The sequence below is a fragment of the Zootoca vivipara genome, chromosome 1 (genome assembly GCF_963506605.1).
Source record: "Zootoca vivipara chromosome 1, rZooViv1.1, whole genome shotgun sequence".
In the NCBI taxonomy this organism is placed as follows: Eukaryota; Metazoa; Chordata; class Lepidosauria; order Squamata; family Lacertidae; genus Zootoca; species Zootoca vivipara.
Window position 1 is genome coordinate 129,191,965 of NC_083276.1, and position 26,788 is coordinate 129,218,752.

General features: G+C 44.0%; 1 protein-coding gene across 3 annotated transcripts; it reads right to left on the reverse strand.

The window, feature by feature from the left end:
* Positions 1-1,704: 1,704 nt before the first annotated feature.
* On the reverse strand, positions 1,705-26,487 carry LANCL1 (LanC like glutathione S-transferase 1). 3 transcript variants are annotated; one of them, XM_035138756.2, is made up of 10 exons: positions 26,309-26,487; positions 25,898-25,995; positions 20,969-21,086; positions 13,614-13,821; positions 8,579-8,714; positions 7,906-8,052; positions 7,242-7,424; positions 6,616-6,792; positions 5,657-5,729; positions 1,707-5,056 (listed from the first exon to the last, which is right to left on the reverse strand). In XM_035138756.2, the coding sequence occupies exons 2-10, from the start codon at positions 25,976-25,978 to the stop codon at positions 4,980-4,982; spliced, it is 1,200 nt and encodes a 399-aa protein (XP_034994647.2). In that variant the 5' UTR covers positions 25,979-25,995; positions 26,309-26,487; the 3' UTR covers positions 1,707-4,979. The 3 variants fall into 3 exon arrangements, with proteins under 3 accessions (XP_034994657.2, XP_034994647.2, XP_034994642.2); XM_035138751.2 differs by lacking the exon at positions 26,309-26,487 and adding an exon at positions 26,088-26,302; XM_035138766.2 differs by lacking the exons at positions 7,906-8,052; positions 26,309-26,487 and adding an exon at positions 26,088-26,302 and having other exon boundaries at positions 1,705-5,056.
* Between the last annotated feature and the right edge of the window lie 301 nt (positions 26,488-26,788).

Consider the following 26,788-nt stretch of genomic DNA (forward strand, 5'->3'; position numbering starts at 1 on the left):
CACAGATACCAATGTTATCGGAGGTGCCTTGAGACGCAGGCGATACCAAGCCTCTGTGCTCAAAGCTGTGGTGCTGCTAGCCTCTGAATAGTCTGATATAAATTCATTTTACCTAAAAAAAAAGATGCCAGTGATCTCTTAGGTGTTTGCCATATAAGGGAAAGTGCTACCACTTTTCCTTGTGTTTGCAGCTGTTGCTAATAAGCCCTTATAGAATGCATGGAATGTGGAACGCGGCTCAGCCATTCAGTCCCTCTCGAAGCCATTTGAATCTCCTGCAATTTGATGGGGGTGGGATGTAGAAGAATTTTCAAGAAGTCGCCTGAGCAAAATGTTAGACATAGCAGCTGCTATGAAGCAAAGGGTTAATGCTGGCCATTTTATAAATCTAAAGATTTATCAGTCTTGCTTATCTCTGCATGCCTCTTGCAACATAGAATTGTTGGAAGGGTTCCCAGGGGTCATCTAGTCCAACCCCTGCAATGCAGGAATCTCAACAGTTTCCCATCCAATTTGAAACCATACTGGACCCTGCTTAGCTTTGCAAACGTGCTAGCAGTTTTATTCTCATACATTTCAGCAAAGGCATTGTGGCCACACCCTACCCCAATAGTTTCATTTTGGTAACGTTTCTGTTTTATTGCTGTAACATATGGAGGCCTCGCCACATCTAAAAGCTATGACGAAACTTTTTTCATTTTGTGTAAGCTTTTCAGACTCTAAGCTTGAGGGCAGGGTCTGTCATCTTTTATTTATTCCTAAGCTTTATTCTTAGGAGCTTTTCTGGCTAAAGGACAGGGGTATAAATAAATGACCCACACAACCATAGCTGCCAAGTTTTCCCTTTTCTCGTGAGGAAGCCTGTTGAGCATAAGGTAATTTCCCTTAAAAAAAGGGAGAACTTGGCAGCTATGCACACAACTATGGAAATATATGAAGCAGCCACTGCTTGCCTTCTCTATGTAGGATTCCATGATAGAGGTCGAGGGACACATTTAGGAGGGATGATAGTTCCTCTGAACAGGCTCTCACCCCCACCCCCACCCCACCCCTGATTCTGTTTCAGTTCCTTTAAAAGGACCTTGTGCATAGAAATTTAGCAGGGGTTTTCCTAGCACAGAGGGGAAAGGCTCACTTGCTAAGCTTCTGCAACCATGCTGCTGCTAAAATCAGATGACTGGGCCCATTTAAAATCAGCAGCAGTAAATCCTAAGAGCCAAGGAACACTGACACTCTGAAAGGGGGCAGAATCATGCAGCACTTGAAAGCCCAAGCATTTAATTGTTGCATTACTGAACTGCTTTTATACTTCACAAGATGCTCTCAGGTGTGTGTGGGGGGGGGGAGCGGGGAGACACAGGGCTCCACAGCTTTGACTTCAACATACTAACAGATTTTGGAATCTGGTGACTTTAATGGATTTCATTATTCTTAGTCAGCATCCCAGTGTTTTCTCATGAGAGGTAGGAACCCAACAGACGACAGCACCACCTGCTGGAGAAGAAGAAGCTCTCTTCTACAGGCAGCCCATTAAGCACCTCTAACCAATTTTATCAAATGTGTAACAAATAAAGATTTATAGGCAGGTTGTAATCATGTTGTAAGTCTATATATATATATATATATATATATATATATATATATATATATATATATATAACACAGGGTGACAAGCAACATTTGTCATACTCTGAGTAGGCCCATTATAATTTGTGGCTTAAGCAGCCTCTAGGTAAAACAAACATTACACATCACCCATGCTGACTGTAAACCCAATATGAATGCTCATTTTTATACACTTTAAGAACTAAAATCTGTTTTATTTGTGGAATTTTTGATTTTAGGATACGAGTATTGAACATAAGCATGCACACACATATACATGGGCATGTGAAAGATGAAAAATAACAGTCTATTCTTCAGGGTTGCACTTTATTAAATGTCTCACAGCTTCCAGCTAATGAGCCATTTCCCCCTGCAGTTTCAAAAACATTCAAATATAAGCTGGTACAAATGTTTATAAATTAAAAGCTGTAGCCATGGTGACGCTGTGGCACACAGGTTCTCGAAAACTGTCGTGGCAAACCTCCTTGGTTAAAATTAAAAGCTGTAGCCATGGTGACGCTGTGGCACACAGGTTCTCGAAAACTGTCGTGGCAAACCTCCTTGGTTAAAAGAAAGTTGTAGCTGAGAACATAGGCATGCACTAGGCCAGGGGATGGCAAGGCTTACCAGGCATGGGCTGGATCACTCCTGCAGAGATCCTCCATGGGCCAGACCGGCGCAGCACGATGCTGGAAATCGTGTATGTGCATGCCCAGACGCTGGAAATCGCACCTGCGCAGAAGTGATTTCCGGCACCGTGGACATGCACAGATGCGATTTCTGGCATCTGCACATGTGCAGACGTGATTTCCAGAGCTGCGGAAGAGAGTCCCTGTGCCACACTGTGCCAGTTTAGCGCAGCGCGCAGGGACTCACCAAGCAGGCGGCTCGTTTCAGGGGCAACTTGTGGGCCAGTTAAACGGTCTCCGTTTAACTGGCCACCCCTGCACTAGGGGTGCACCCCTGCACCCCTCCGTTTAACTGCCCACCCCTGCACTAGGCGCTGCCTGCTCTCATCTTGGCTCTGGCGTCAAATAGAGGGAAGCAGTTCTCAAAGCAGGAACCCATGAAAAGGGCTTAAGTACAAACTCTGTGAGTGCACATGGGTACAGCTACTGATTTTGAGAGGGGTATGTTCCAGCATGTTGGGCTGGAAGAGAGAAACTGTACCACTCTTGACAATTGCTTGTGTCCTCTTGGGGAGACTCACTGCATACCCTGAGGGCCAGGGAATCTCATAGTTAAAGGGAAGATGCAAGTACAGCGCAGGCTGTATTCTCCATCCTTGGAAGTGCAATTTTAGTTTATTCACAACATAGCCGATGTTCAGAAAGAATATAAGACAAAGATACTGGTCCAAGGCGGTTTTAATTGTGACAACTGTGACATCTGGCAACAGGCAAATTAGCTTCATTGTGTTTTAAAAGCTTCAATTTAATTGTCCACACCAGTGCAGAAATGCTTTGCCTGAAAGTCAAGGAGATTGCAACGTCTTCAGAACAACTGGTCTAAAACAGGACAGGGCAAACTTGAAGTTTGTCGGATCTACTTTGTATTTCTTCTAGAACCCAAAAAATCTACAAACCAGAGGCAGACACAAAAGATCTGTCATTAGAGTTAGCTCATAGTCCTTTAATGCTCTTGGTTAGCTTTCTTCATTTCAGTAGATTAAGAGAAAAGTTGTTTTGTTTTGTTGCTATTATTATTAAAGAACTATTATTAAAACTTACCTACTTACTTATCTACAGCAAATCTACTAGCAGATCCAAACCAACCTTTGGCTGCTCCTCCTCTGAAAGTATTTTTAAGCTACCAGAAAACCTAGTAATTTATGCTGACATGGGATGGGGAAGCATACAGTTATCCGTCCCTTCCAACAATCAACTGGAAGGAGCCAAGGCAGCAGTCAGCTATCAGTGACACTTACCAGGGCTAACTCCAGGATTTGGGGGCTCTCAGGCAAGGCACCCTCAGTGGGTCCCCCTAACCTCAGAGAATCAGGACATGCATACCTAGAAATGCTTTAGGCTAAATCTGAACCATATTGGATATGCTGGACAAAGGGAACAAGGTAGCAGTGATAGAGCAGCAGGCACTCTGGGCATTTTCCAGGACCCTGAGACCAACTATCTTGTCATCCTCTGAAGCAGAACCTGAAATTGAGCTTTCCATATCACTTACACAGCCCCAGATCAGTTTGAGGTTTGCTGCCTACCTGACTTCATACGGGTACTTTCCACTTTTAAGAATACTTCGAGAATCTACTATTAGGTCAAGCTTATGCCACATTGCCGTCTGACACCAAATTATGGTTTGGATAGCCCTTTTCACAAAGATCTGGTAGCACACTGATTTGCTACAGAGGATGCAAATTAGTTCCAACCTGTTGCAGATTGTAAAATACATGAGGTAACAAGTCCAAAAGCACGATGTCTCTGCTAGACTAGGTTGCCACAGATCTCAAAGCATTCACTGAAGAAACTGTATTATCAGTTCAAGGGGTTATAAGCTTAGGCACTGGGTGCTGATGAAGCAAGCAGCAGTAAACAGAACCTTTGCTTAAAAGTGGGACGATGAGACTTTGGTACATTCCTGTCATAGCTACAAGCCTTTGCAGAGTTATTGGAGAACATCATAAATAAGCATTGCTGCTATTCAAGAAAAATAGCTGTAGCTACTTAAAAAACAACCAAGGTTCCAGCTTGAAAGTGATAATATCACAAGACCCTGAGGACAATACCTGTTAACACAAGGGGGAGCAGGAAATAAATGTTATTAACCTCCAATATTAATAATTATTCTTGGGGATTATGAATGCAACAACCTCAATTTACACCTCCTTTTTTCTCTGTATGTTTAATTCCAAGAAATTCCTCATTTCTTACATGTCATGTAATTTGAAAGATAGAAGGGATAACACACACACACACACACACACACACACACACACACACACACACACACACAGGGCAAACAGCTGGGCTCCATATATTTTATCCCTTCTATCTTTACAAAACATTAACCAAGTTGCACCCTTATCATTAAAACTGAGAAAGATATATTCATAATGTGAAAAGCCCCCCTTCCTCAAAATAAGATACATAAAATAGCAAGTTTTTTTAAAAAAATACTCCAACAAAATATAGTGCATTTGCCAGCTTTAAAAGCCTGTTCCTTACCTGTAAACCTAAACAATGCACATAATAAATTGGCTAGTAACTTTTAAAAGCAGATCAGACACTGAAAAGAATGTAAAATACTGTACTGATAAACCCCAAAGATTTTTCCATGTTAGACAAGATATGAGATGAAATCCATTTAATCTGCCTTTTCCAGAGATGTGAAGTGCAACAAGCTTCATGCTGGGATGGAATTTACAGTTCAAAAGCTGGGAACTTGGCCTTGGCTGGTACCAGCAGGTCAGCAAGAAAATATATTGTTCCAGCCATTCCTGAGGAGACAGAAGACGGAGAATAGCAATTACTTACAGCATAAGGAATGTGGTGTTTCCCTAGCTCTAAAGCAGCATATGCAACAGAACCTGCAGAATTGGTTTCTGTGGTCCCTTACTGAGCCTGGCGGCAGCCAAACAATCCCTATAAAGTATTTAGAAGTTTGTTTGGATCCTGGAGAGTTAGCCGATCAATGGTTCTGAAAGCCAACGTGAGTGGCAATCCAAGTGGAACAGGATTCCAGATCCCTGGATGTTAAGGACAACCCACAGATCCAGCTTCCCTTACCTGCTTCAGCTCTGAGAAAGAGCCAAGTAGTCAGCCAAGCTATGGGGGGCTTCAGCCTAAAGTACTGGAACAAGGGAAGCCAGGCCTACCACAGCTAGATGTGACAAATTTAACTTCATCTACAGTGTTTTCCTTTTAAGTATAAGCTTTGAATGACAGTGCTTCAAGCTGATTTGACCAGGCCCCACATGTGCTTATTTTCAACCACATGCTCTAGTGAGCTGATGCAGGATTCTGGGCTGGGAGAACTGTGGAGTAAATACATTCACATCTGAAAATTGTTAAGGAGGAACAAGCTTAACAATGATTACCTTCAAAGAGAGAAAACGGAGTGTCTGGTGTCCGGCAACCATGCTGCCCGTAACTCAAACACCATTCTGCAAACTAAGAAAAGAAAGAAGTTAAGAAGACTAAGGCACAATCCTGTATTAAAGATCCCCACTTGAGGGGTTATATAATCAGCAGAACACTTCTGATACGTCAGTGGGCCCTGGGACAAATTAAATACTGGGACTGAATGATGGTGAGGCAGAGTAGCACTAGACCTAGATCACCACAGATCTGCCAAAGGTGGCAGGAAGAGAAACATGGAACAGGGACATCCTATTTTCCCCACAGCTACTGCTACACTTTAAGTATCACCATATCATGAGTTTTAGAAAAACAGGTCATGCACTTTTAATTACTGTGACCTGTATATGAGTGACTCATTAATAGAAGCACCTTGTGCACAGAAGTTTTGCAACAGGTAAAGGCCAGCTTTCCAATTATTATCACATTTCATGATTTCCTAAGTTTAGGTAAAACCCCAAAGCAGAGATAGACAACTCAGAGTTCATGATCCAGAGGCAACAAATAATCTTCCTTTTGGGCAGCCTGTGTGCTCTTTTCAAAATGCAGACAAGCCTTTAAAAAAAAGGCAGTATTCCCCATCCCAGGAGTGATACCAAACATCTGTCATACTTAGAATAGATTCACTGAAATCAAGGGACTTGAGTACATTGATTTTAATGGATCTATTCCCAGTATGACTAAAGTTGAGTATCTCCCCAAGTCCTTAGCTGGCTGGCATTGGAAGGCTGATCACAAATGATTTTGTCGTGTGTTAGGATCAACCTTCAGTTAGTGGATACAGCTTAGTTTCACCTGACAGGATGTTAGCATGCCCTTTTCTTTATCAGAAAATTGCTTTTGACGACTACCTCAAAATAAAACCTGCTCATCCCAAACAAAGTTCTTGTGTGTGTGTGTGTGTGTGTGTGTGTCTCACCTTGCAGGCTCTGTAGAGATATTTCATGTCTTGAGTGAGGTTGTAGAGAGCCAGGAACGCATATGCATTGCCAGCTGTACCGTGACACAGCCCGTAACCTTTCTTCAGCAACCCCCACTGCCAAATCACTTCAGCACACTGCAAGGCATCGCTGAGGTACTTCTGTTCGCCAAACACCTGCGGAGACAAGAAGCGTTTTGCTCTGGTGTCATCATCCGAGAATAGAACAGGGAGGACTCGGGCATACGTTTGCCAATTAGCTCTTTTATCAAGGAGTGGCCACACACACACACACACTTGGACAAGAACACAGTGACTTTGCCTTACCTTCAAAGACTTTTGGAGTGATAAATGGAAGGAGCACGACCATTATTTAAGTCACAACTGGCTGTCACCATTAGTCAATCGCCACAGAACAGGACACATGGCCAACTCTGAGCAATAAGAATGTCCCGCATTCATGATGCATGACAAGGACGTCTTCAGGAATCATTTGTAAAAGTCTAATTTACATTTCAGAAGGGGGCAGTTATTGCATTTAAATATTATAATCTCCCTGTAAGCAGGGGCGAAAGCTTGCTAGGCTTCTTTACTGTTGCTGCCCATCTCTCTTCTGGAAAGCTTACCTTATAGGCCTGAAGGAGCATGTAGAGAACGCCAGGAGCACCGTGGCACCAATGGACCAGCAGGTCTCTCTTATCTTCAATGCATGGCGGGTAATTGCCCGACGGGAACTTCAACTGGCAGACGTAATCCACACTGGGCTTGACCACATTGTGCAGTTTTGCCTGACTCACTCCAAGGCCAGGCTGAGAGATAAAAGACAAGCACCATGTTAAATCACAGGTGAAGCACTGCTTCAGCCAGCTTTCAATGCATCAAATATGCTAACTTTGTGTCTTTTCTCATTTTCTGTCTCTGGGGCGTAACAAGAAGTCCGGAGGGTGGCAACATGAAAATGCCCCCCCCCCCGGCAGTGGCTCCCCATTTGGGGAATGCTCTCTCCAAGGCCTGGCACCTTCAAGGCACCAGCTGAAAATGTTCCTCTTCAACTAGGCCTTTAGCTGATTAACATCCTATGTGGGGATGTTTAAATGTGGGGTTTTTTTTGGGGGGGGTATGGGTTTCTTTTGTTTTTATTATGTCTTTTGTGTTTTTATTTTGTATTTTTATGTTGTGAACTGCCCTGTGATCTTCAGATGAAAGTTGCTATAGAAATCAATCAATCAATCAGAAGTTTCATACGGTACAGAGGAGTGGAGCTCCTTCGCTCTGAAGGATGCCTCTCACCTGCATCAGATAGTAATAGATCCCTGCCAGGCCATGAGCAGCTCCTACATAATATTCCTGGTACCATTCATACATCAGGGGGCTCTTAGCTGTGAAGTTCCGCCTCTGGGCCAGGTTCTCGCCAGATGCCACAACTGCCTCACAGACCTGCAGGAAAATCAGAAATAAATGGTGAATGACAAAAACAAACATTCTGAAGCATTCAGTCAATTATTTCTGCTTTTCTCAAGTGACTACTGTTCTGAAATGGATGCTTTGAAATTTTGTTTGTCACAGTTGGACTTAGGGCTTATCCCCATTCCCTCAGGCCCCAGCACTTTCTCGGGGTGGGAACACTCTTTAGCACTTAGTTGGAGCAAACAGCAACCATGTTTTCCACACATTGGTGTTTGTACCGATTTAGAGCTAAGGAACAGGTTTTCTCTGGGAAAGGAGTGGAGCAAGGGGGAAACTGCTTGGACCTGTGGTTTCCAGGCACGGGGCACCCAAAAGTGTGGACAAGCCCCTAAAAAATAATAATCGTGGAATAAGTGTGTGTGTAGCATTCAACTATCCCATCAGATACACAAGGATTTCTGCTTGTACAACAGGACTCCCTCCCCACCCCACCCCCGGAGGCAGAGAAGATGGATACTATGGTAGTTTAAGGTGGAAGAGGAAATGGGCACAGTACCTGTTGAATATGGTTTTGAGGAATCTTTTCCTCCCCAAATTGTTTGTTCACAAATAGCAAAGCATACAAGTACCCCATACGTCCGTAGAGCATCTCGTCAGGGACCCGAGGGTCAAGTTTGGGCAGATGAAGCAAGCTTGAAAGATAAAACATTTATGAGACTTATACATCTTAAAACACACACACCATGTACAAATTCAGTGATATACACATTTTTCAATTTGTGGGTACAATTCTAAACAACAAAGTTTGTCACCCCTTCTTGTTTATAAATCTGGAATTCTACCCCATAAACATGGATACTGTTTGTATGTTCATTTTTCCCCAAATCACAAGCGAATAAGTATAAAATCAAAACTTCAGGGCTATTTTTGACTTTAGTTTCTGAAGGATAGCTGTGCTCCCAGTGATAAAGCCAGCAGGTATGTTTTTGGTGTGGGGGATAGCTTTGGCTGCCTGCCATTTGGCATTCTGAAATAGAATAAGGCAGGCATCCCCAAACTGCGGCCCTCCAGCTGTTTTGGCCTACAACTCCCATGATCCCTAGCTAACAGGCCGAGGTTGGGGAAGATGGGAATTGTAGTCCAAAACATCTGGAGGGCCGAAGTTCGGGGATGCCTGGAATAAGGCTAGGAGAGCACTCCTAGTTACAGCTGCACAGTAAGGGAGCAGGGCTTGAAAACTGAACCCCCCCCAAAAAAAAACTTCTTAAAAATTGATTAAAACGTTTGTTAACCACTACTGAGCCAAGACTGAGAATACCTCTGCAGCCTTAACTTTAACTCTCCAGCTCTGTAGCCCAATCATTCAAGATGTAAATGAATCCGCAAAGTATTGCTTCTCCCTGTCCCTGACAGGGAGATAAAAAGAATATTGGTCCTCCCTCCTTTTTTAGAGACAACATCCATTGTTCCAAAAATGACAATGTGGTCACAGCAATTCATATTTTCCCTTCTCGGTGCTGCTTCAGCAGATTTAACAGAAAGCTGGAAAGGAACCTTAGTGAAAATAATTCAGCAAAGCAGGGCAAAGGGCACATGGAGAACATCTGTCCTTCGACAAGCAGCAGGATTCTGTTTTTACCAGCTCTAATTTCTACTGCACTCCTTGATGGTGGTGGTTTTAACCTAATGCCTGCTGGATCAGACCAACAGTCCACCTAGTCCAGTCTCTTCTTCCCATAAAAAGGTAAAGGGGCCCCTGACCATGAGGTCCAGCCGTGTCCGACTCTGGGGTTGCGGCGCTCATCTCGCTCTCTAGGCCGAGGGAGCCGGCGTTTGTCCGCAGACAGCTTCCGGGTCATGTGGCCAGCATGACAAAGCTGCTTCTGCTGAACCAGAGCAGCGCATGGAAATGCCGTTTACCTTCCTACCTATTTATCTACTTGCACTTTGATGTGCTTTCAAACTGCTAGGTGGGCAGGAGCTGGGACCAAGCAACGGGAGCTCAGCCCATTGCAGGGATTTGAACCGCCGACCTTCTGATCAGCAAGCCCTAGACTCTGTGGTTTAACCCACAGCGCCACCTGGGTCCCTGATGATCACCTTCTTCCCATAGTGATCAGCAAAATGCTTGTAGGGAGGCATGAAGGAAACAAATCTCCCTCTACCCCTATTTATTCCCTTAGCATATAGAAGTCAGAGGAACATTTCGCGTAGTTGTAGCAACAGAAGGAGTGGGGGAAAACAAGGGTCCCTTCATCAGCTTGGCTGGGACCAATGGTTACTGAAAACTGAAAACGCTGGTGATAATCTGCTTAGGTTAAGGAGGAAAACCATTATGGGCTCTCTGGCCAAAGATGAGTAAACCCATGTCTGGGCTGTATCACTTCAGACTAAATGACTTCCCCTCCCCTTTTTTTTTTTTAAAAAAAAGGCATACCATGAAGTTTATCACCCTTTTTCTGTCACAGTTGTTTTCTATGCACAGTGATCTTTTTGTCTAGAGGAGCATTCAGTCATGTGACACCCCCCCCCAATGCAACCTGAAGTGGTACAGTGTGCGCAGAAATTTACTACCTCAGTGAGAACAAGGCCTGTATTATGACTAGGGGAATGTAATGTTCCTCTGTGTCTCTGAAAATGGCTGGTTGTGGAAGTCTGATGGATGCACACGAAAGCTCATACCAATGAAAAACTTAGTTGGTCTCTAAGGTGCTCCTGGAAGGAATTTATTTTGTTTCATGCTAATTTTGCTACTTTTGACCAAGTAAATGTGCATTACTTGTATGCCAATTACATGCAAAACACCACTCTGACATGTATGGCTATACTAACTAAAAGTCAAATCTGAACTGGCCTTTAGTCTAGATATAAGAAAAAGGGCAAATGCATGCAAACAAACAAGGGACTCCCTTCAGGTAGACCTTCTGGAACTGTTCTTGACCAAAAGACAGGCTTCCCCATTGACTGCTCAATATGGCCCAGTGGCAAGAGAAACCACCAGTGAGAGCACATGAATTTATCATAGTTTCCAACATACTTCCTTTTATAGCATCTCAATACATTTCAGGGAAAAAATGAAAATCCAGCAAGATTAATGTAAACTATGCCTTAAAATGAAGAGACAAAAAACCCACCATATATTCTTAAAAGAGGCAAATGCACACATGGATTCCACCTAACAAAATAATTGCGGTAGGTGCTAGGTTTAAGAAGTATTTCCTAACAATATACTTGCCACTAGTTGGTGGCTCAACTGGAGCACATGCTAGATGTTATGGTCACATCCATACCAGTAAGGATTCAGAGAAGAAATGAGTCAAAATCATGTATGAGGATGGCATAAAGCGGATTGTAATGGGCAATGGCAGCAGTTTTCTGACACATAATAGAACAACCACTAACAGGAGCAAAACTCCAGAGGGTTGGGAGAAGATGGAGACAGAACAAGCTGCAAAAAGATCCATGATGAATAAATATGCTTAGGATCGAAAGCAGGAAAGCACGTCAAAGATGCTCAGTGGTTGTTCCTTCCTTTGAGGTTTTAATCTCCAGCTATAGAGCAGTTATATAAAAGCATTAAAAGTAAATAAAGAGAATGCATATTTGACCATTGCCAGTTCTGGATGCTTTAGACATCCTGTCCCCAAAGCGACTCTTACGCTCCCTTCACAACACTATGTATATGGCTGCTTACCCTCACGATACCATTAGGTGGCAGTGTGGGATTATACTAAATTCCCACTCTGTAGCACAACTGAGGTTAAGTGCGGAAGGAACAAAGGAGTAATTTCCAAAATGAAACAAAGAGCGGGATTGCGTTGGAGTGAATATTCTTATGATGGAGAGTATGTTTCTGTCTCTAGTGATAACAGGCCCATGCCTTTTGTAAAAGCCAGAGTCACATCAGGAAAACAACATGAAATCTGCAGAATCACATGACAAATGGAAAACAGCAGGGAATATTGAAATCCATGTGATAAGAATAAAACAGGAAATATGAACATGGGGAATATATAAAGATGACATGCAATGCACATCATATGTTGCTTGCTCAAATGGAAAAAAAGTTTAAAGTAGCTTTAATTACAAAATGAACTATAATGATACCGGCCAAAGTCAGTAGAATAACTGATGAAGAATAGCAAGGATGTATTTTCTGTTCATATACATATTTTTTGTTCATGAAAGGGACGTGGGTGGCGCTGTGGGTTAAACCACATAGCCTAGGGCTGGCCAATCAGAAGGTCGGCGGTTTGAATCCCTGTGACGGGGTGAGCTCCCGTTGCTCGGTCCCAGCTCCTGCCAACCTAGCAGTTCGAAAGCACATCAAAGTGCAAGTAGATAAATAGGGACCGCTCCGGCAGGAAGGTAAACGACGTTTCCGTGTGCTGCTCTGGTTCGCCAGAAGCGGCTTTATCATGCTGGCCACATGACCTGGAAACTGTACGCCGGCTCCCTCGGCCAATAGAGCGAGATGAGTGCCGCAACCCCAGAGTCGGTCACGACTGGACCTAATGGTCAGGGGTCCCTTTACCTTTATTTTCTGTTCATATCAATGCCTTTTATGCAAGTCCTAATAGTATGACAGAGTGTTGCGCCCTAACGCTATTAGGCGGGCTGTGGCTGAGATGTGTTTTCGACGCCAAGTCTCTTCTTCTCATACTCCTGGTTCACCCGGAGTGAAAAGTACATTTATACCAGTAAAACATATAATAAGCTATCTAAGATGCAGAGACGGGGCAGCAACATCCATCTGGGACCAACTGCCCAAACTGTCTCTCAGTGCTCATTCCACCCAGTCATAAACAATTATGTAACATGATTTAAGAACCAGTGGGTGAATTTGCTTAAATCCCCCTTGTCTCTCCAGCCTTTTTTCCTCCTGTTGTGTCTGTTAAGACTGCACGCCACTATTTAAAACTGTACATTTCCCTGAATGCATTAGCAGAAACGCAACATACAAGTACGGTAAGTACTGTATATTCCTGCGTATAAGACTACTTTTTAACCCAGGAAATTTTTCTCAAAAGGCGGGGGTCCTCTTATACGCCGGGTCATATTTCTTATACGGCGAGTATATCCCAAACTCTATATTTTAACTGGAAAAGTTGGGGGTCATCTTATACGCCCAGTCTTATACGCCCAGAATATACGGTAAATAAAAATATACCTGATGGAATCACACCTAGGACAGAGATGCTTTGGGCTGCAAATACTATACACTTACCTGGGAGTAAAATCCCAGTGAACTGCTGGGTATGGATATGATTTGTGACTTTTGCAACTCTTCCCTGACAAACCATTTGGTCAAAATAAATAATGCAAAATGTTTCGCAGTGTATTAACAGCCCTTTCCAAATTTACGTCAAAATCAGTTACAGTGGCAACAGAAAACACTGGCTTTTATTGAGGCTGAAGTAATGGGTATTGCATACTGAATGGAGAACTCCCTAAACATTATTGTGTTTTCATGGAAACGGTATTTGAGTGACCTCTTTGACTGCCTTTCTAGATATTACAGTTTACCCTGGCTGAGATGATAAATCCTAGCGTAGTGAGGAATATCAGCTGAAATACCCTTCAGGCATTACCGGGCAATGCAATCTTCTGCTTGCTTGTCGTTCTGTAGTTTGTGGAATACCACAGCAGCCACTGCCAGAGGTCCAGCATCCCCACACAAGAAGGTGATGGATCGCTTTGTCAGGCAACTCAGGCTCTTCTTTACATATTCCTGGGCCATCTGGAGGAAGGATGGGTCTCCATAGACATTATACAGATGTAAGTATAGCAAAGCAATGCCTGCAAAGAGATTAGAGAAGTTAACCCAAATTAACTCTGATGTTGTTGTGTAACATTTTAATATCTATTTCAGTAATTATGCGCTGGTGTAGATCAGAAATCCAGCAATTGTTGACACCCACGTGGGCATACTGACAATTGTAGATTTATCCAGAGAGTGTCTGTTAGGTGAATGTTAGCGTTCTCCAGTGAGACTCTAAACATTTGCTGCCATGTCTTTCAAAAAAAATAAAATAAAAATGGAGAAATAGATATGCATTTTGAGATTATTTCATTTCTTACATTCCTTGTCCATGTAGTTTTTGTGGAAACTGACAATTGCTGAAGTTCTCAGAACATTACTTTAGACACAACCACTTTTCCACTTTGAACTGGAACCTCAGTCTCCTGTATCATCACCACACACACTTTTGAATCTTTCCATCAGTTTCAAATTCAGCTTCATGAAGTCACATCTCTAGCTCTAGTTTTGCCACTGTAGGACAAGAAACCACCATCATTAGACTAGCTCATAAGACTGTGGCAAGGATAAGTAGGCGCTGGACTGTAAAAAGAGCTGGTTTGTTAAAGTGGACAAAGACTAAGCTGAATCAGGAAGTCTGCAGTTCAAGTATTACTTCTTCCAGGAACTCACCATGGCCTAGTTCACACATAATGCTAAACTATACAGTGGTGCCTCGCTTAACGAATGCCCTGCTTAACAAAATTTCCGCTTAACGAAAGGTTTTTTCTAGCGGAGGTTGCCTCGCTAGACGACTGCATTTTACGAAAAATTCGTCTAGCGAATTGCGGTTTCCCATAGGAATGCATTGAAATTCAATTAATGCGTTCCTATGGGCAAAAAAAAATCAATAAAAAAATCAATGCATTCCTATGGGATTCGCTAGACGAATTTTTCATTATAAGAGAAGACCTGTGGAACGAATTAAATTCGTCTAGCGAGGCACCACTGTAGTTCATTATCTCCTGCCAACCTAGCAGTTCAAGTAGATAAATAGGTACCGCTCCAAGTGGGAAGGTAAACGGCGTTTCCGTGTGTTGCTCTGGTTCGCCAGAAGCGGCTTTGTCATGCTGGCCACATGACCTGGAAGCTGTACGCCGGCTCCCTCAGCCAATAACGTGAGATGAGCGCCGCAACCCCAGAGTCGGTCAGGGGTTCCTTTACCTTTACCTATAATTCATTATACCATGGCTTAGAGTTATGTGTGAACTCTGCCTAGTTGCTTAACTGTGGTTTGCCTATTGCAAGCAAATCTCGATCTGAAGCCGTGGTTTGTTGTTGGCTTACTAAACTGCGCTTGTTTTAACGATGTCTTGGCATCACACATGAACACATAGTACTAATCCAATGTACAGGACTGTTGTAAGGATTACAGCAAGATCAATATACTAGAAGGCCTCTGAATACCCTTAGAATGCTTCATAAGCGCTTAGTTTTCTTATTAGGCACAAAGCAATTATGAAAGCGCTATATACAGTACATTATAAATGGAAATAGTTAACAAGGCAGTATTCTGAACCTGTCCAGGCAACAATCCTCTTATGAATCATGAACGTGACAGCAGCCATACTGCAGCAGTAGGAGCTGCTAAGGCCCCAAATAAACTAAGCTTCTTTAGTTATTTAAATATTAATGTAGAAATCTAAAAACAAATTCAAGCAGTGCTTGGACCAGTGTGGTTTAATCATGAGCTGAACATACAGTGAACCACCCCTCACTGAATCCAGTAAGAGCCAGCGGCTTGCATCAACTCCAGAATTCTCATTTTGTCCCTAGCAGCGTGCTTTCCATCTCATTAACCATTTTTAAGATGACACAGGTCTCTGTATTTAAGCCTAAATTAATAGAGCCAATGTCTTCAGATTTCAGTGCAGAAAAGAAAAAGGGAAAAGAAGAACAGCCTTCAAAATTACCTTTCACTATACAGGGGATCGTTTTAAATTTAGATCATTTTCTCATTTTGCATGGGTAATCTCCAAAGCTTCACACCACAGACAATTCAATTCAGCATGTATATTAAGGGCAAATTTCCATTTCTCGCTAAAGTTAATAACCTTGTCCGCTCTTTAGGCAGTTTCAGTGTTAGTATTTCCAATGAGGGCAGCTCAGAGGTATGCTACCATCAGTCATGTCTGCAAAGGTGTGCACCTGAAGCTGTTTTTAAGAAGGGAAAGCCTTATGCTGGCAGGCAGGCACCTTTCTAGGATTTGGTAAAGCAAAACACTCCAGGACTGAGTCCTTAACAGACAGAAGGTCCACCTACACCTGAGTAGTCGCTTGCCCCGGCAGCACAAAATTGCCGCTGGGGAAAGTATCTCAACAGTCAGTACTTTTTTCTTGAGCCTAAAGGAAGACATGGCGATATTGTCCTTGCAATTCCTCATCTTTTAAAGACTGGAGGAACAGGTGATGAAAACTCTGAACTTCCTTCCCTAGAAGTGTTGGGCGTGATTGCAGCTGATCCTCTGGACTCTTTAAAAAATTTATTTCCTATTAATGCTCTTCTGATCTTTACATCAGTTAGTGAGGCTCAAGGATGTGGACAAGGTGCTTGGATCAGTCAGGTCAACCACTTGTGTTTTGGATCCTGGCTCCTCTTGGCTGACAAAAGCTAACAGGGAGGGGACACCTGGCTGAGCCAGGGAGGCAAATAATGCCTGTCTATGAGAGGGGATGGTCTCTGCCTGCTTGAAGGAGGCAGTGATAAAACACTCCTCAAGAAACCCTCCCTGGATTTTTAAAAAAATCCAAGTAACTACCAGTCAGTTGCTAATCTTCCGTTCTTGGGCAAGCTTCTTGAGCAGGTGGTTATGGACCAGATCCAGGTACTCAAGATCCATTTCAACTGGGGTTTAGGACCAGTTTTAGCACAGAAACTGCTTTGGTTGCCCTGCATAATGACCTCTGTTGGGAGAGAGACAGGGGGAATGTGTTAATTCTCAACTGCTTTCGATACCTTCGACCACGGTATCCATCTGGAGCAGCTGTCCAAGTTGGAAGTGGATGGCTCTGCTCTGTGGTGGTTCCAGTACTACTTATGTGGACATTCCCAGAGGGTGATGCTTGGGGAGTGCTCTTCGGCCCCAAGGAACCTGCAATGTGGGTTTTTCAGGGTTCAATTTTATCCCCTGTGCTGTTTAACACCTACATGAAACTGCTGAGTGGGGTCATCTGGAGTTTTGGAGTACGGTGTCAGTAAAATTCTGATAACACACAACTCTACGTCTCCCTTTACATCTGCAGGTGAGGCAGTGGATGTTGTGCTGGACCTTTGTCTTGCCTCGGTAATGGACTGAACAAGAGCCAACAAACTGAAGCTCAGTCCAGATAAGACTGAGGCACTGTTAGTGGGCGGTTCCCTAGACCAGATGGATGGGAAGTCACCTGCTCTTGATGGGGTTACACTTCCTCTGAACGTGCCCCTCTCTTATATTTAAACAGCCCAGACTCCCTGTCAAACACTGGCATGGAACATAACATGCAGAAGGAACTCCACTAGATGTTTCCACACAGTAAAAGCTTCACAAAAGAATTTGCCCAACTGTGACATCCTTTTTTGTGTATAGTTGTTTTAATAAAAAAGCTTTTAAACCAAAACATAACAAATACAAAAGGAATGTACAAAATAACTCAATACCAAAACAGTACAACCATAATTTAATATTATGCCAAAAGAAGTTGTGCAGCAGATAAAGATATCCACTTAAATAAGACACCAAACAGATTTTCATTTAAGATGCAAATAGGATTTGCCACCTGCAATCTTATTTTGGCAGCAGACACTGCATACGGAACAACTTGGCATGTAAATATTTAGATTGCTTTAAGTAGCTGTTCAGTTTGTTGCTTTTCAGATAAAAAGTGATCCAGACCAATACTGGATTCAAGAACTAATTCCTGATCTTCACAGAAAGTATGCTGCTGCCAACTAAATGCAAGGATCAGACACAATCCTTTTTAAAACAACAATTTTGTACCATAGTCAACATGTTTTTAAATTTCAGGTATTTCAAGCATCTATATCAAGGCAAGATATGAGATGATCTTGTTGGGCTTCTGTATCTTGCAGCCCAGTCTTCAGGAAAGCCCCCTTGGAGGGGGAAGAGCATGGAAAATTAGCATCAAAGGACAAAGGCACAAAACAATAAATAAATTCACTTGCTCCAGCCTTTTTTCCTACCTGTTGCGGAGGAAGCTTTCTAGCCAATATTCTAAACAAGCAGCGTCTCGTGTGGCAAGTATAGCATGCAAGCCAGGCCCTTTAACAGGTGAAAACCATTCCCACAACACTAACAGCACAACCTTCTGCTGTGCCAGTTAAGGGGCTGAAGGCAGAAATCTAAGGCCCTTAGCACAGATCAGGTGACCATCCACCTTTGGTCTGCCAATTGCTCTTTTCCAGCACATGCTGTGCATGCTGGGACTTCGGACCAGGGAGGAATACCTGATCGGTGCCTCTACCATCCATCAGAGGATCGGACAGCAGTGGCATGTGATCAGTAGACTAGGGTGACTTGGCTAGTCCCCTAAATGTTCCTGATAAATTAGAGTATTAAAAGCCTGGTGCCTTCTTCCCAAAGCCCGGGAAGCTTCTGTCCAGCTTAGGGAAGGAGGTGTGATGCTCACATGTGCAATGTTGGCCTCCCACACATCGCCCTCACATGCTGGTGCCTCTGGCCCTAACTGTTCCCCTACAAAAAAAATCACCGCATGCCACTGTGGGATAGGCTCCCAGAAGAAGCTAAGGAACATCCATTCCACTGAAAGGATGGTAACAGAAACCGTATCTGTGAAGGAAAGGGGAAAATAGAATCATAGAGTTGGAAGAGACCACAAGGGCCATCCAGTCCAAAGCCCTGGCAAGCACGAAACACCATCAAAGCATTCTTGACATATGCCTGTCAAGCCTCTGCTTAAAGACCTCCAAAGAAGGAGACTCCACCACACTCCTTGGTAGCAAATTCCACTGCCGAACAGTTCTTACTGTCAGGAAGTTCTTCCTAATGTTTAGGTGGAATCTTCTTTCTTGAAGTTTGAATCCATTGCTCCGTGTCCGCTTCTCTGGAGCAGCAGAAAACAATCTTTCTCCCTCCTCCATATGACATCCTTTCATATATAGATGCCTTGCACCAGTCAACAGCCTAATGACAAGATTCAATCAGAGGAAAACATGCTTCTGAAGCCCAGCGCCAGCATATGCCAAATCACTGCTACCATGTCTCAGCCAGTTCCCTTTTACAGAGGAGGAATTGTGAGGAAAAGAGCCATGACCATTCCTTCCCAACATCTCTTATTAGCTGCCACACAAGCGCCAATTGATTTTGGATTGCCAGGAGATTATCTACATGAGGAGATGCTCAACAAGCCTTTCCCACAGAAGCAATTAAGATGGAATGCTGTTGCCTTGGCCCGATTAATTTCTTATAACCTGAAACCACACTGAATAAATTAACAAAAATAGGATTGGGTGGGGTGTGTGGAGAGCAGGCAAGCCCTGGAACGGCAACACATTCCAGTTCCCTGGCTGTGACCCAGAGGAAATCCTTCAGAGACTCACTCTCAATTTCAAACATGTTAAGACAAGCCTATGAGTTTAGAATCCACAAGCAGAAAATCAAGCAGCAGCAGCAGCGTTGAGGCACTTCTCTGCCCTATTCAGGAATGCTTTGATGGTGTTTCCTGCTTGGCAGGGGGTTGGACTGGATGGCCCTTGTGGTCTCTTCCAACTCTATGATTCTATGATTCAAGTTGAATTCTGCCTCTCTGGTGGCAAAGCCACTTCTCCCACTACAATTGATGCCTGCAGAAAGTTTAACAATTCCACAGTAAATAAATGCCTCCCCAATCGCACATTTGCTTCTCATGATAAGACATGGAATAATAAACAAGGAAGCTGCAATTAAGCTCAGTTTCAAAAGATGTCAAGGCAGGATCGTGGTTTGTTTCTGCGTAACAAGTCAAGGTTCCTACCCAGCCCTAAACCAAGGTTTGCTGTTGACTTTTGGACCTTGGCTTATTAGCTACCAACAAATCACAATCCTGAATTCATACAACACAGGAAGCTAAACTTAACTGCTCACAGGAGGAGAAGCAAATTCGGAATGATCAGGCACCATGTCCCAACACTAGACCACAATAAACTAGAAGGCTGCACATTTTTGTCTACTGATCAGTTTGATTGATTAAAAAAACAAACCACTGATTTTTTTTAAAATGCCTGGCAGATTAATGTTTTTAAAAGAAAAAAAATTGTATATATATTTACAAATCTCCCCCAACTACGGTTTTATTTATAACTAGTGGCCTTGTAGTCAGCATTGCTCAGGAATCCTAAGACACATCCCCCACCCCCAAAAAACTATATACGGTAGTTTTGAAACCAGTGAGTAAAATCAGGGCAGTTTGAAAAGGTTCAGTCCACCATCTTGATTCAAAATGGCATCCAACTGTATTCATAGGCAGAAAAAAGGCTCATGGATCTCGAGAACCATCTAGGCAAAATGTTATGATATAATAAGAGATGTTCAAATGCTCTGTGAACAATCAACTCCCCCAAATACATAGTCAATTAACCAATTATAGCTGCATAAATTTGCATGTACTGAGTTATCTTTAACTCAGCAATAGCTCCAATTCCTAGGCTTTATTAGCACCTTGATATGAATGCCAATCCAGGACTTTTTGTTACAAGGCCAAACCAAGCCACCTGATTCACACAAAGCTAAGCCAGGTTTTATAAAGTTGTGCTTTATTAAGCCATAGGCTGTTGGTGTGTGTGAACCCTGCCCTGCAGATTAAATGTGATTTGTTTACTAACAGTTATTGGCTTAAAAACCTTCGCAACAAAAGGTGCATGCCTTGAGCCGCATTCCTAGGCACAGTTTCCTCTCTGCACACAAGTATAGAAATGAAATGAAAAACAGAAATAAATCCTGGGTGGGGTGGGGTGGGGGGAGGAATAGCACCTAGATATTGTTGTGGTGACTGTAACATAGTTTTCAAATGCCATTTGGCAATTACCTTATAAATCTGAGTTTCTTACCCTGCTGGATGTGTCCTTCAGCTGCTCTTTAGCCTAATGCCACATTTTTCTCTGAGTGGCAAATGTATTTAATTCACACATGTCTTCAGGTGCCACCATCCTACCTGCCCAGCCGGTGTAGCCAGTGCAATCTCTGGGGTCCGCAGACTTCAGGCCCCTTTCCATCTGCTGGAGAAGCTCCCTGATCTTATTGTTCAGGTGCTGGGTGAACTCAGGAGTCAGCTGTGAGTGTTAAGAGAAATACTGTAGTTATGCCTCGGCAGACACACTGCGGCTTATCAAGTTGCAGCAAAACAGCATAGCGGGATAAGCGCTTTAAAGCGCTCAGCACTTTTAAAAGAAAGCTGGATCTCTTTCGGCAACCTCAAGAAAATAAAGAGCTTATTACTCAGGCAGCAATAATTAGGGAGAGACCGAGAAAAGCCCTACTCACGATCACTCCATACCTAAACTCATTCACTTGGGGTTAAAGCCCCACTGATTTCAATGAAGCTTTTGTCCAAATAACTATGATTAAGAACCCAAACATATATATTGAGAGCCATATTCTCTCTCCCAATAGTAACCTGGTTATCCATGCCTTTATTACCTCTAGGCTATAGCACTGCTGTGCTATACCCTCAGGGGGCCCTCCAGCATACTCAAATTCTAAACAGTAGATTCTGCTAGTTGACTGCAGTTTGACAAAAAAAAAGTATGGGAATAGTACATTACAATGCTGTTTGACAGTTTGCGCTGACTCGCCACATATCTACTGCAAGTTAAGTTGCTGCATGGGACATTGTGGGATAGATACATCAGTGTTTGCTGTTGTAAGCATGCCTCCCCAAATAGTCAAGGGTGCCAGGTGGCATCAGCCAAGCCCTATGCCAAGCCCTATGCCAAGTCCGCTGCGTTTTCCTAATTGTATCAGGACATGTGCACCCCCTGCACACTTTGAATGTTTACCGTAGCAAAAAATGACATCTCTGTGCTGCTGCGTCTATTGGTTCTGATACTCGCGGGCCCTGGAAAGTGATTGCTACCCCATGTATGGTGGCGTTTATATACCAAGTAAGCAATGGCCTAGGTCCTGGGGCTTCTTCTAACCTTGCCTTTATTGCCACTACAATGTGGCTCCTTCCTTCACTGCTTAGGAATACTGGAATCTCCAGCTTCCCGGAAATAGCACTGCTGGACTTAACACAGAAAGGAACTCCTGGAAGATTAGTGGCTACGGCCAAACTAGATATGATGGGGCAGTTTGTTCCTTTTTCTTTTTTCACATATAAAGCTGGGGTGTGGGGGGGGCACTACTTTATATTTGTGGAAGAGGATGGCTGATCTTTCTCCCACATGGCTCCCAGTTTGGTTCACTTCTGGCACTGGAGCCAGGTTGGTGGTGGTGGTGGAGGAGTGCTTGACGTGACGGGAGTTAAAGGAGGCACGGCAGGGGAGAATTCATCTCCACTCACCCACATGTAGTTTTTGAGACGCAGATTCCCCTGTTTTATAAGGGCAGATGTGTGGTGAAACACAGCTGACCCATCACAGTCACATCACAATTTTTTGATCATCTGTACTCAGTTATTCTGCTTTTAATCGCACTGTCTGAAAAAGTGCTAAGTAATGATTTCACTTTTGAATAAGGCAAGCATTAATCAAGAGATTATTATGATTATTTTGCTGTGTGGTTTGTCAAGATGCAGAAGTTTACTACTCAAACCATAACATTTTGTTTATTTACTTTCCACTTTAACAAAAATATAAATAAATTCTGGCTTTGCAGGCCAGGGTAAAACTCCTTAAGACCAATCTGTCCCAATGGAGATCTTCCCCACTGAAGATCTATGTATCCGTTGCCAAAGGCGAAAGTGAAATGGTGTCAATTAAATAATACTAATGAGAAATTCGAAGATTGGATGGGTCACTGCTGTAGTCCTGCCTGCTAGAGACCCGAGCCAACAGTTCCAAACATCTTTGGTGAGTCCATTCAGTTTAACAGTCCCTGCCCCCCCCCCAAGCACTAAACTTATGAAGCAACCATTGAGCAGTCTCAGCAAGTCCTGCATCAGTTGGGAGGGGTTACTGACACAGGAGAAGTATGCACTATGTTTGTGTGTGCGTGTTTGAACAGGACTTTTATTAGGGATCAGATGCAGGCAACCTGTCAGATTCAGCTAGTATGGATTTCAAATTAATGTCTGGTCCATGCACAAAAGGCCTAAAAATAAATGCTTGCATTACATTGCATTGGTTTGCAATAATCTTGATAATGTCATAATATGGACGACCTCACTGTTATGACAACAGAATGTCCTAAAAGTTATTATTTTGAGATATATGATATTAAAAAGGAGGAAGTGCCATTCTGAACAGCAGAGCAATGCTGTCAAAACAAATATTTTATTCTCTTTACGTTCGGATTCATGAGCGTCACAGGCACTCAGCACAGCACATTTCCCCCCAAGTGATGTTATAAACATTCACTACCCTGGCCAAAAATCATACAGCATCCCCCCCCCCAATATATGAAAATTTGAAGCGGTGATGCAGTGTCCTGCCCAGGGGCAGTGACAGAACAATTGCAATTTCTAGCTTATTGGACAAGTTCTCATGCCACACCCTTCTCTGAAGATAATTCAGTTCTTTTCATCTTAGCTTTTCAGCAGTTGTAGTAAAATGGAAACCATGTTCTCATCTCAAATTCATTAAGGAATAAGCAATATATGCAGACAGGCCTCTTTATTCTCTAGTGTGAAGCTAAGATGCTTAGATGACTTGAAAGACCTGCATTGGCTCCCAGTACATTTCTGAGCACAATTCAAAGTGTTGGTGCTGACCTTTAAAGCCCTAAATGGCCTCAGCCCAGTATACCTGAAGGAGCATCTCCACCCCCAATCGTTCTGCCCAGACACTGAGGTCCAGTGCCGAGGGCGTTCTGGTGGTTCCCTTGCTGCGAGAAGCCAAGTTACAGGGAACCAGGCAGAGGGCCTTCTCGGTAGTGGCACCCACCCTGTGGAACGCCCTCCCACCAGATGTCAAAGAGAAAAATAATTACCAGACGTTTAGTTTAGAGGACATCTGAAGGCAGCCCTGTTTAGGGAAGCTTTTAATGTTTAAGAAATTAGTGTATTCTAATATTTCTGTTGGAAGCCGCCCAGAGTGGCTGGGGAAACCCAGCCAGATGGGTGGAGTATAAATAATAATAAATAATAATAATAATAAATAAATAATAATCATCATCATCATCTTTCCACTGAAATTGTATGGTGGCTTGTTCTAAAACGACAATAAATTCGGCTTTGCTTAGATCAGGCTTCTTCAACCTCAGCCCTCCAGATGTTTTGAGTCTACAATTCCCAGCATCCCTGACCACTGTTCCTGCCAGCTAGGGATAATGGGAGTTGTAGGCCAAAAACATCTGGAGGGCTGAGGTTGAGGAAGCCTGGTTTAGATAAAGGGCACTTCACTGGGAAACCAGAACTTTCCCTTTGGCACATACAGACATACTTACAGGGCAGGAGGAATAGTTCAAATCCTCAATGCTGAGACTCAGCAGGTAACCTAGTTTCTCCCCCCCCCCATGCCTTTGCTTCTTTATTAATTTCACCCCTTTAGAACTATTAAAGCACACCATGGAATTGCATTTCTCTGATCCAGGAGCTGAGGCTAAGATTGAGCTTCATTAACCAAAGAGGTCTTTTGAGCTTAACTCATGCATCTGACACGAGCCTTTTTTCTTGACGTCCAAAACCTCCTAGCAGCTTGAAAACTCTTGCCTGCCAGTCCCCTAAGGCAGTGTTTCTCAACCTTTTTTGGGCCACGGCACACTTGTTCCGTGAAAAAAATCACGAGGCACACCACCATTAAAAAAGTTTAAAAAATTAACTCTGTGCCGCCCTATATTGACTATAATTATGACTGTAAGAAACACTTGCCAATTGCTGTGTTGGTTGCAATCTCCTGTAATAAGGCTTCACAAGCCGTCCGGCGGATCAGTGCTGTGTATTGGCGGCCGCCAGGCTCGTTTGCACTGAGCTTTGGGAAAGAGGAGGAGAAATTTTGCTTTCCGGCGGGTTAGTGTTGTATATTGGCGGCCGCCAGGCACGTGACAATGCAAATCGCCCTTCTCGTTGCCGCACGTCGCGGCACACCAGCCAGCGTCAAACGCTGCCCTAAGGGACACACATTTTCCTTCCCCACACTAGTGGATCCGCAATGGAGTAATCAGCACTGGTACTTTTGAGAGAGGAACCGAATGAGGGTGGTGGACAGGCAGGGCCAGCTCAAGAAATTATGGCACCTGAAGCAAACAAGAAAATGGCACCCCCTTCCCACCAACAAGGAAGAAGAGGGAAGTGAAAATCTACATCAGGAACAAGGGTGGGGGGGAGACAAGCAGCTCCTCCTATTTGCCAAGAGGCCAGCATGGGGGATGCTCAGGAGGCAGAAGAGCCAGTCTCCAAGGCGCACGCCACAGGCGTCAATGCCATTGTGGCAGCCGCAGCACCAGCAAGCATTCCTGGGAGGCTGGATCTGCTGCCCTTGTGGGTGCTGCCGCCTGAGGCAGTCACCTCATCTTGCTCACGCGTGGGCTGGCCCTGTGGACAGGGCAGATGGTTCTGGAAGGTAAAATAACAGGTTTTCATTTCTAGTTAGAAACCAAGCACCTTGTGACTCTATTGATGAAACAAACAGTGAGAAGGTCAGAAATTACTATCTGAGGGGGCAGTATTCAAAATAATCAACAAAAGAGGTTTCAGAACAGGATTAGATCAGGTCGGTTATTACTAATGCTGAATCGAAATGTTGCAAATAGCTCAGTCGTCACAGCATGAGACTCTTGATCTCAGGGTTGTGGGTTCGATTCCCGTGTTGGGCAAGATATTCCTGCATTGCAGGGGGCTGGACTAGAAGACCCTTGTGGTCCCTTCCAACTTTACAACTCTATGACTCTATCGGTCATACAACACAAGCCACTTCTCCCACCTTGTTTTCCCGCTACAGATTTCTGCAAAAAGCAAAGCTTTAAAACAAACACCAAAACTCACCCTCCCTGCAGAGTCAAAGTATCCCGTGGCCAAGGATTTGTCATAGTCTGCAAAAGGATTCGGGAAGGCCCTCTGGGCCATTGTGGCAACGAGCAAACCTGCCAGGAAAGACAGAAAGATACAAAGCTACACGCACACACATATATATCGATATACTGTATGAAGGGAGGCCACAACAGATGCAGCGCACCAGCAGACTGACGAGCCTTTTGCACCGATTTGGAAACCGATCTGCGCAGAATAAAGGCCGCCGCTTGCGCTTTGCAGCAAAAGAGCAACGCTGCGCTCCCTTGCCAGAAGCCCATGGGTGGTAGTGGGGGTGGGGGGCTCAAAGAGGCAGCCCTGCCACTCCCGCCCCGCAAAGGAAGCACGGCCAGCTTATAAGGCGTCGCAGGGGAGCCCCGCTCTTACCCTGCGCCTGGAGACAACAAACCAGCGCGAAAGCGCCTCTCCTTCCCCTTCCTGCGACGCTGACCAATCGCTGCTGCAAAGCTCCGCGTGTCTCCGCCGCCCGGATCCGGCCTCTTAAAACGACAGGCGCCGTTTAAACTTTGCAAGAAGAACAGCAGCAGCAGCGACAAAGCTGGCAGCGCAGCATCCGAAAGTTGCGGCTACAAAGGAACGCAGCAGGCGCGCAGCTGGTTTCTTTCAGGGCTTTGCTAGTGAGGTTGATTTAACCTCCTTGGCTGCGGTGGTTGGTTGCACGGACGCTGCCGCCGGATCCCGCCCACCTACCCACACCTGGCTCAGAAGCCTGTCCCAACGAAGTAGATCAAGCTTAACCCGATTAGAAAATGCATCCTTTCCCTGTGCTCATCCCGCTCCCTTGTGTCAAATGTTAGGTCGTGTAACATTTCCCTCCTTGTGGGAAGGGACTTTGTCTTTTTCCTC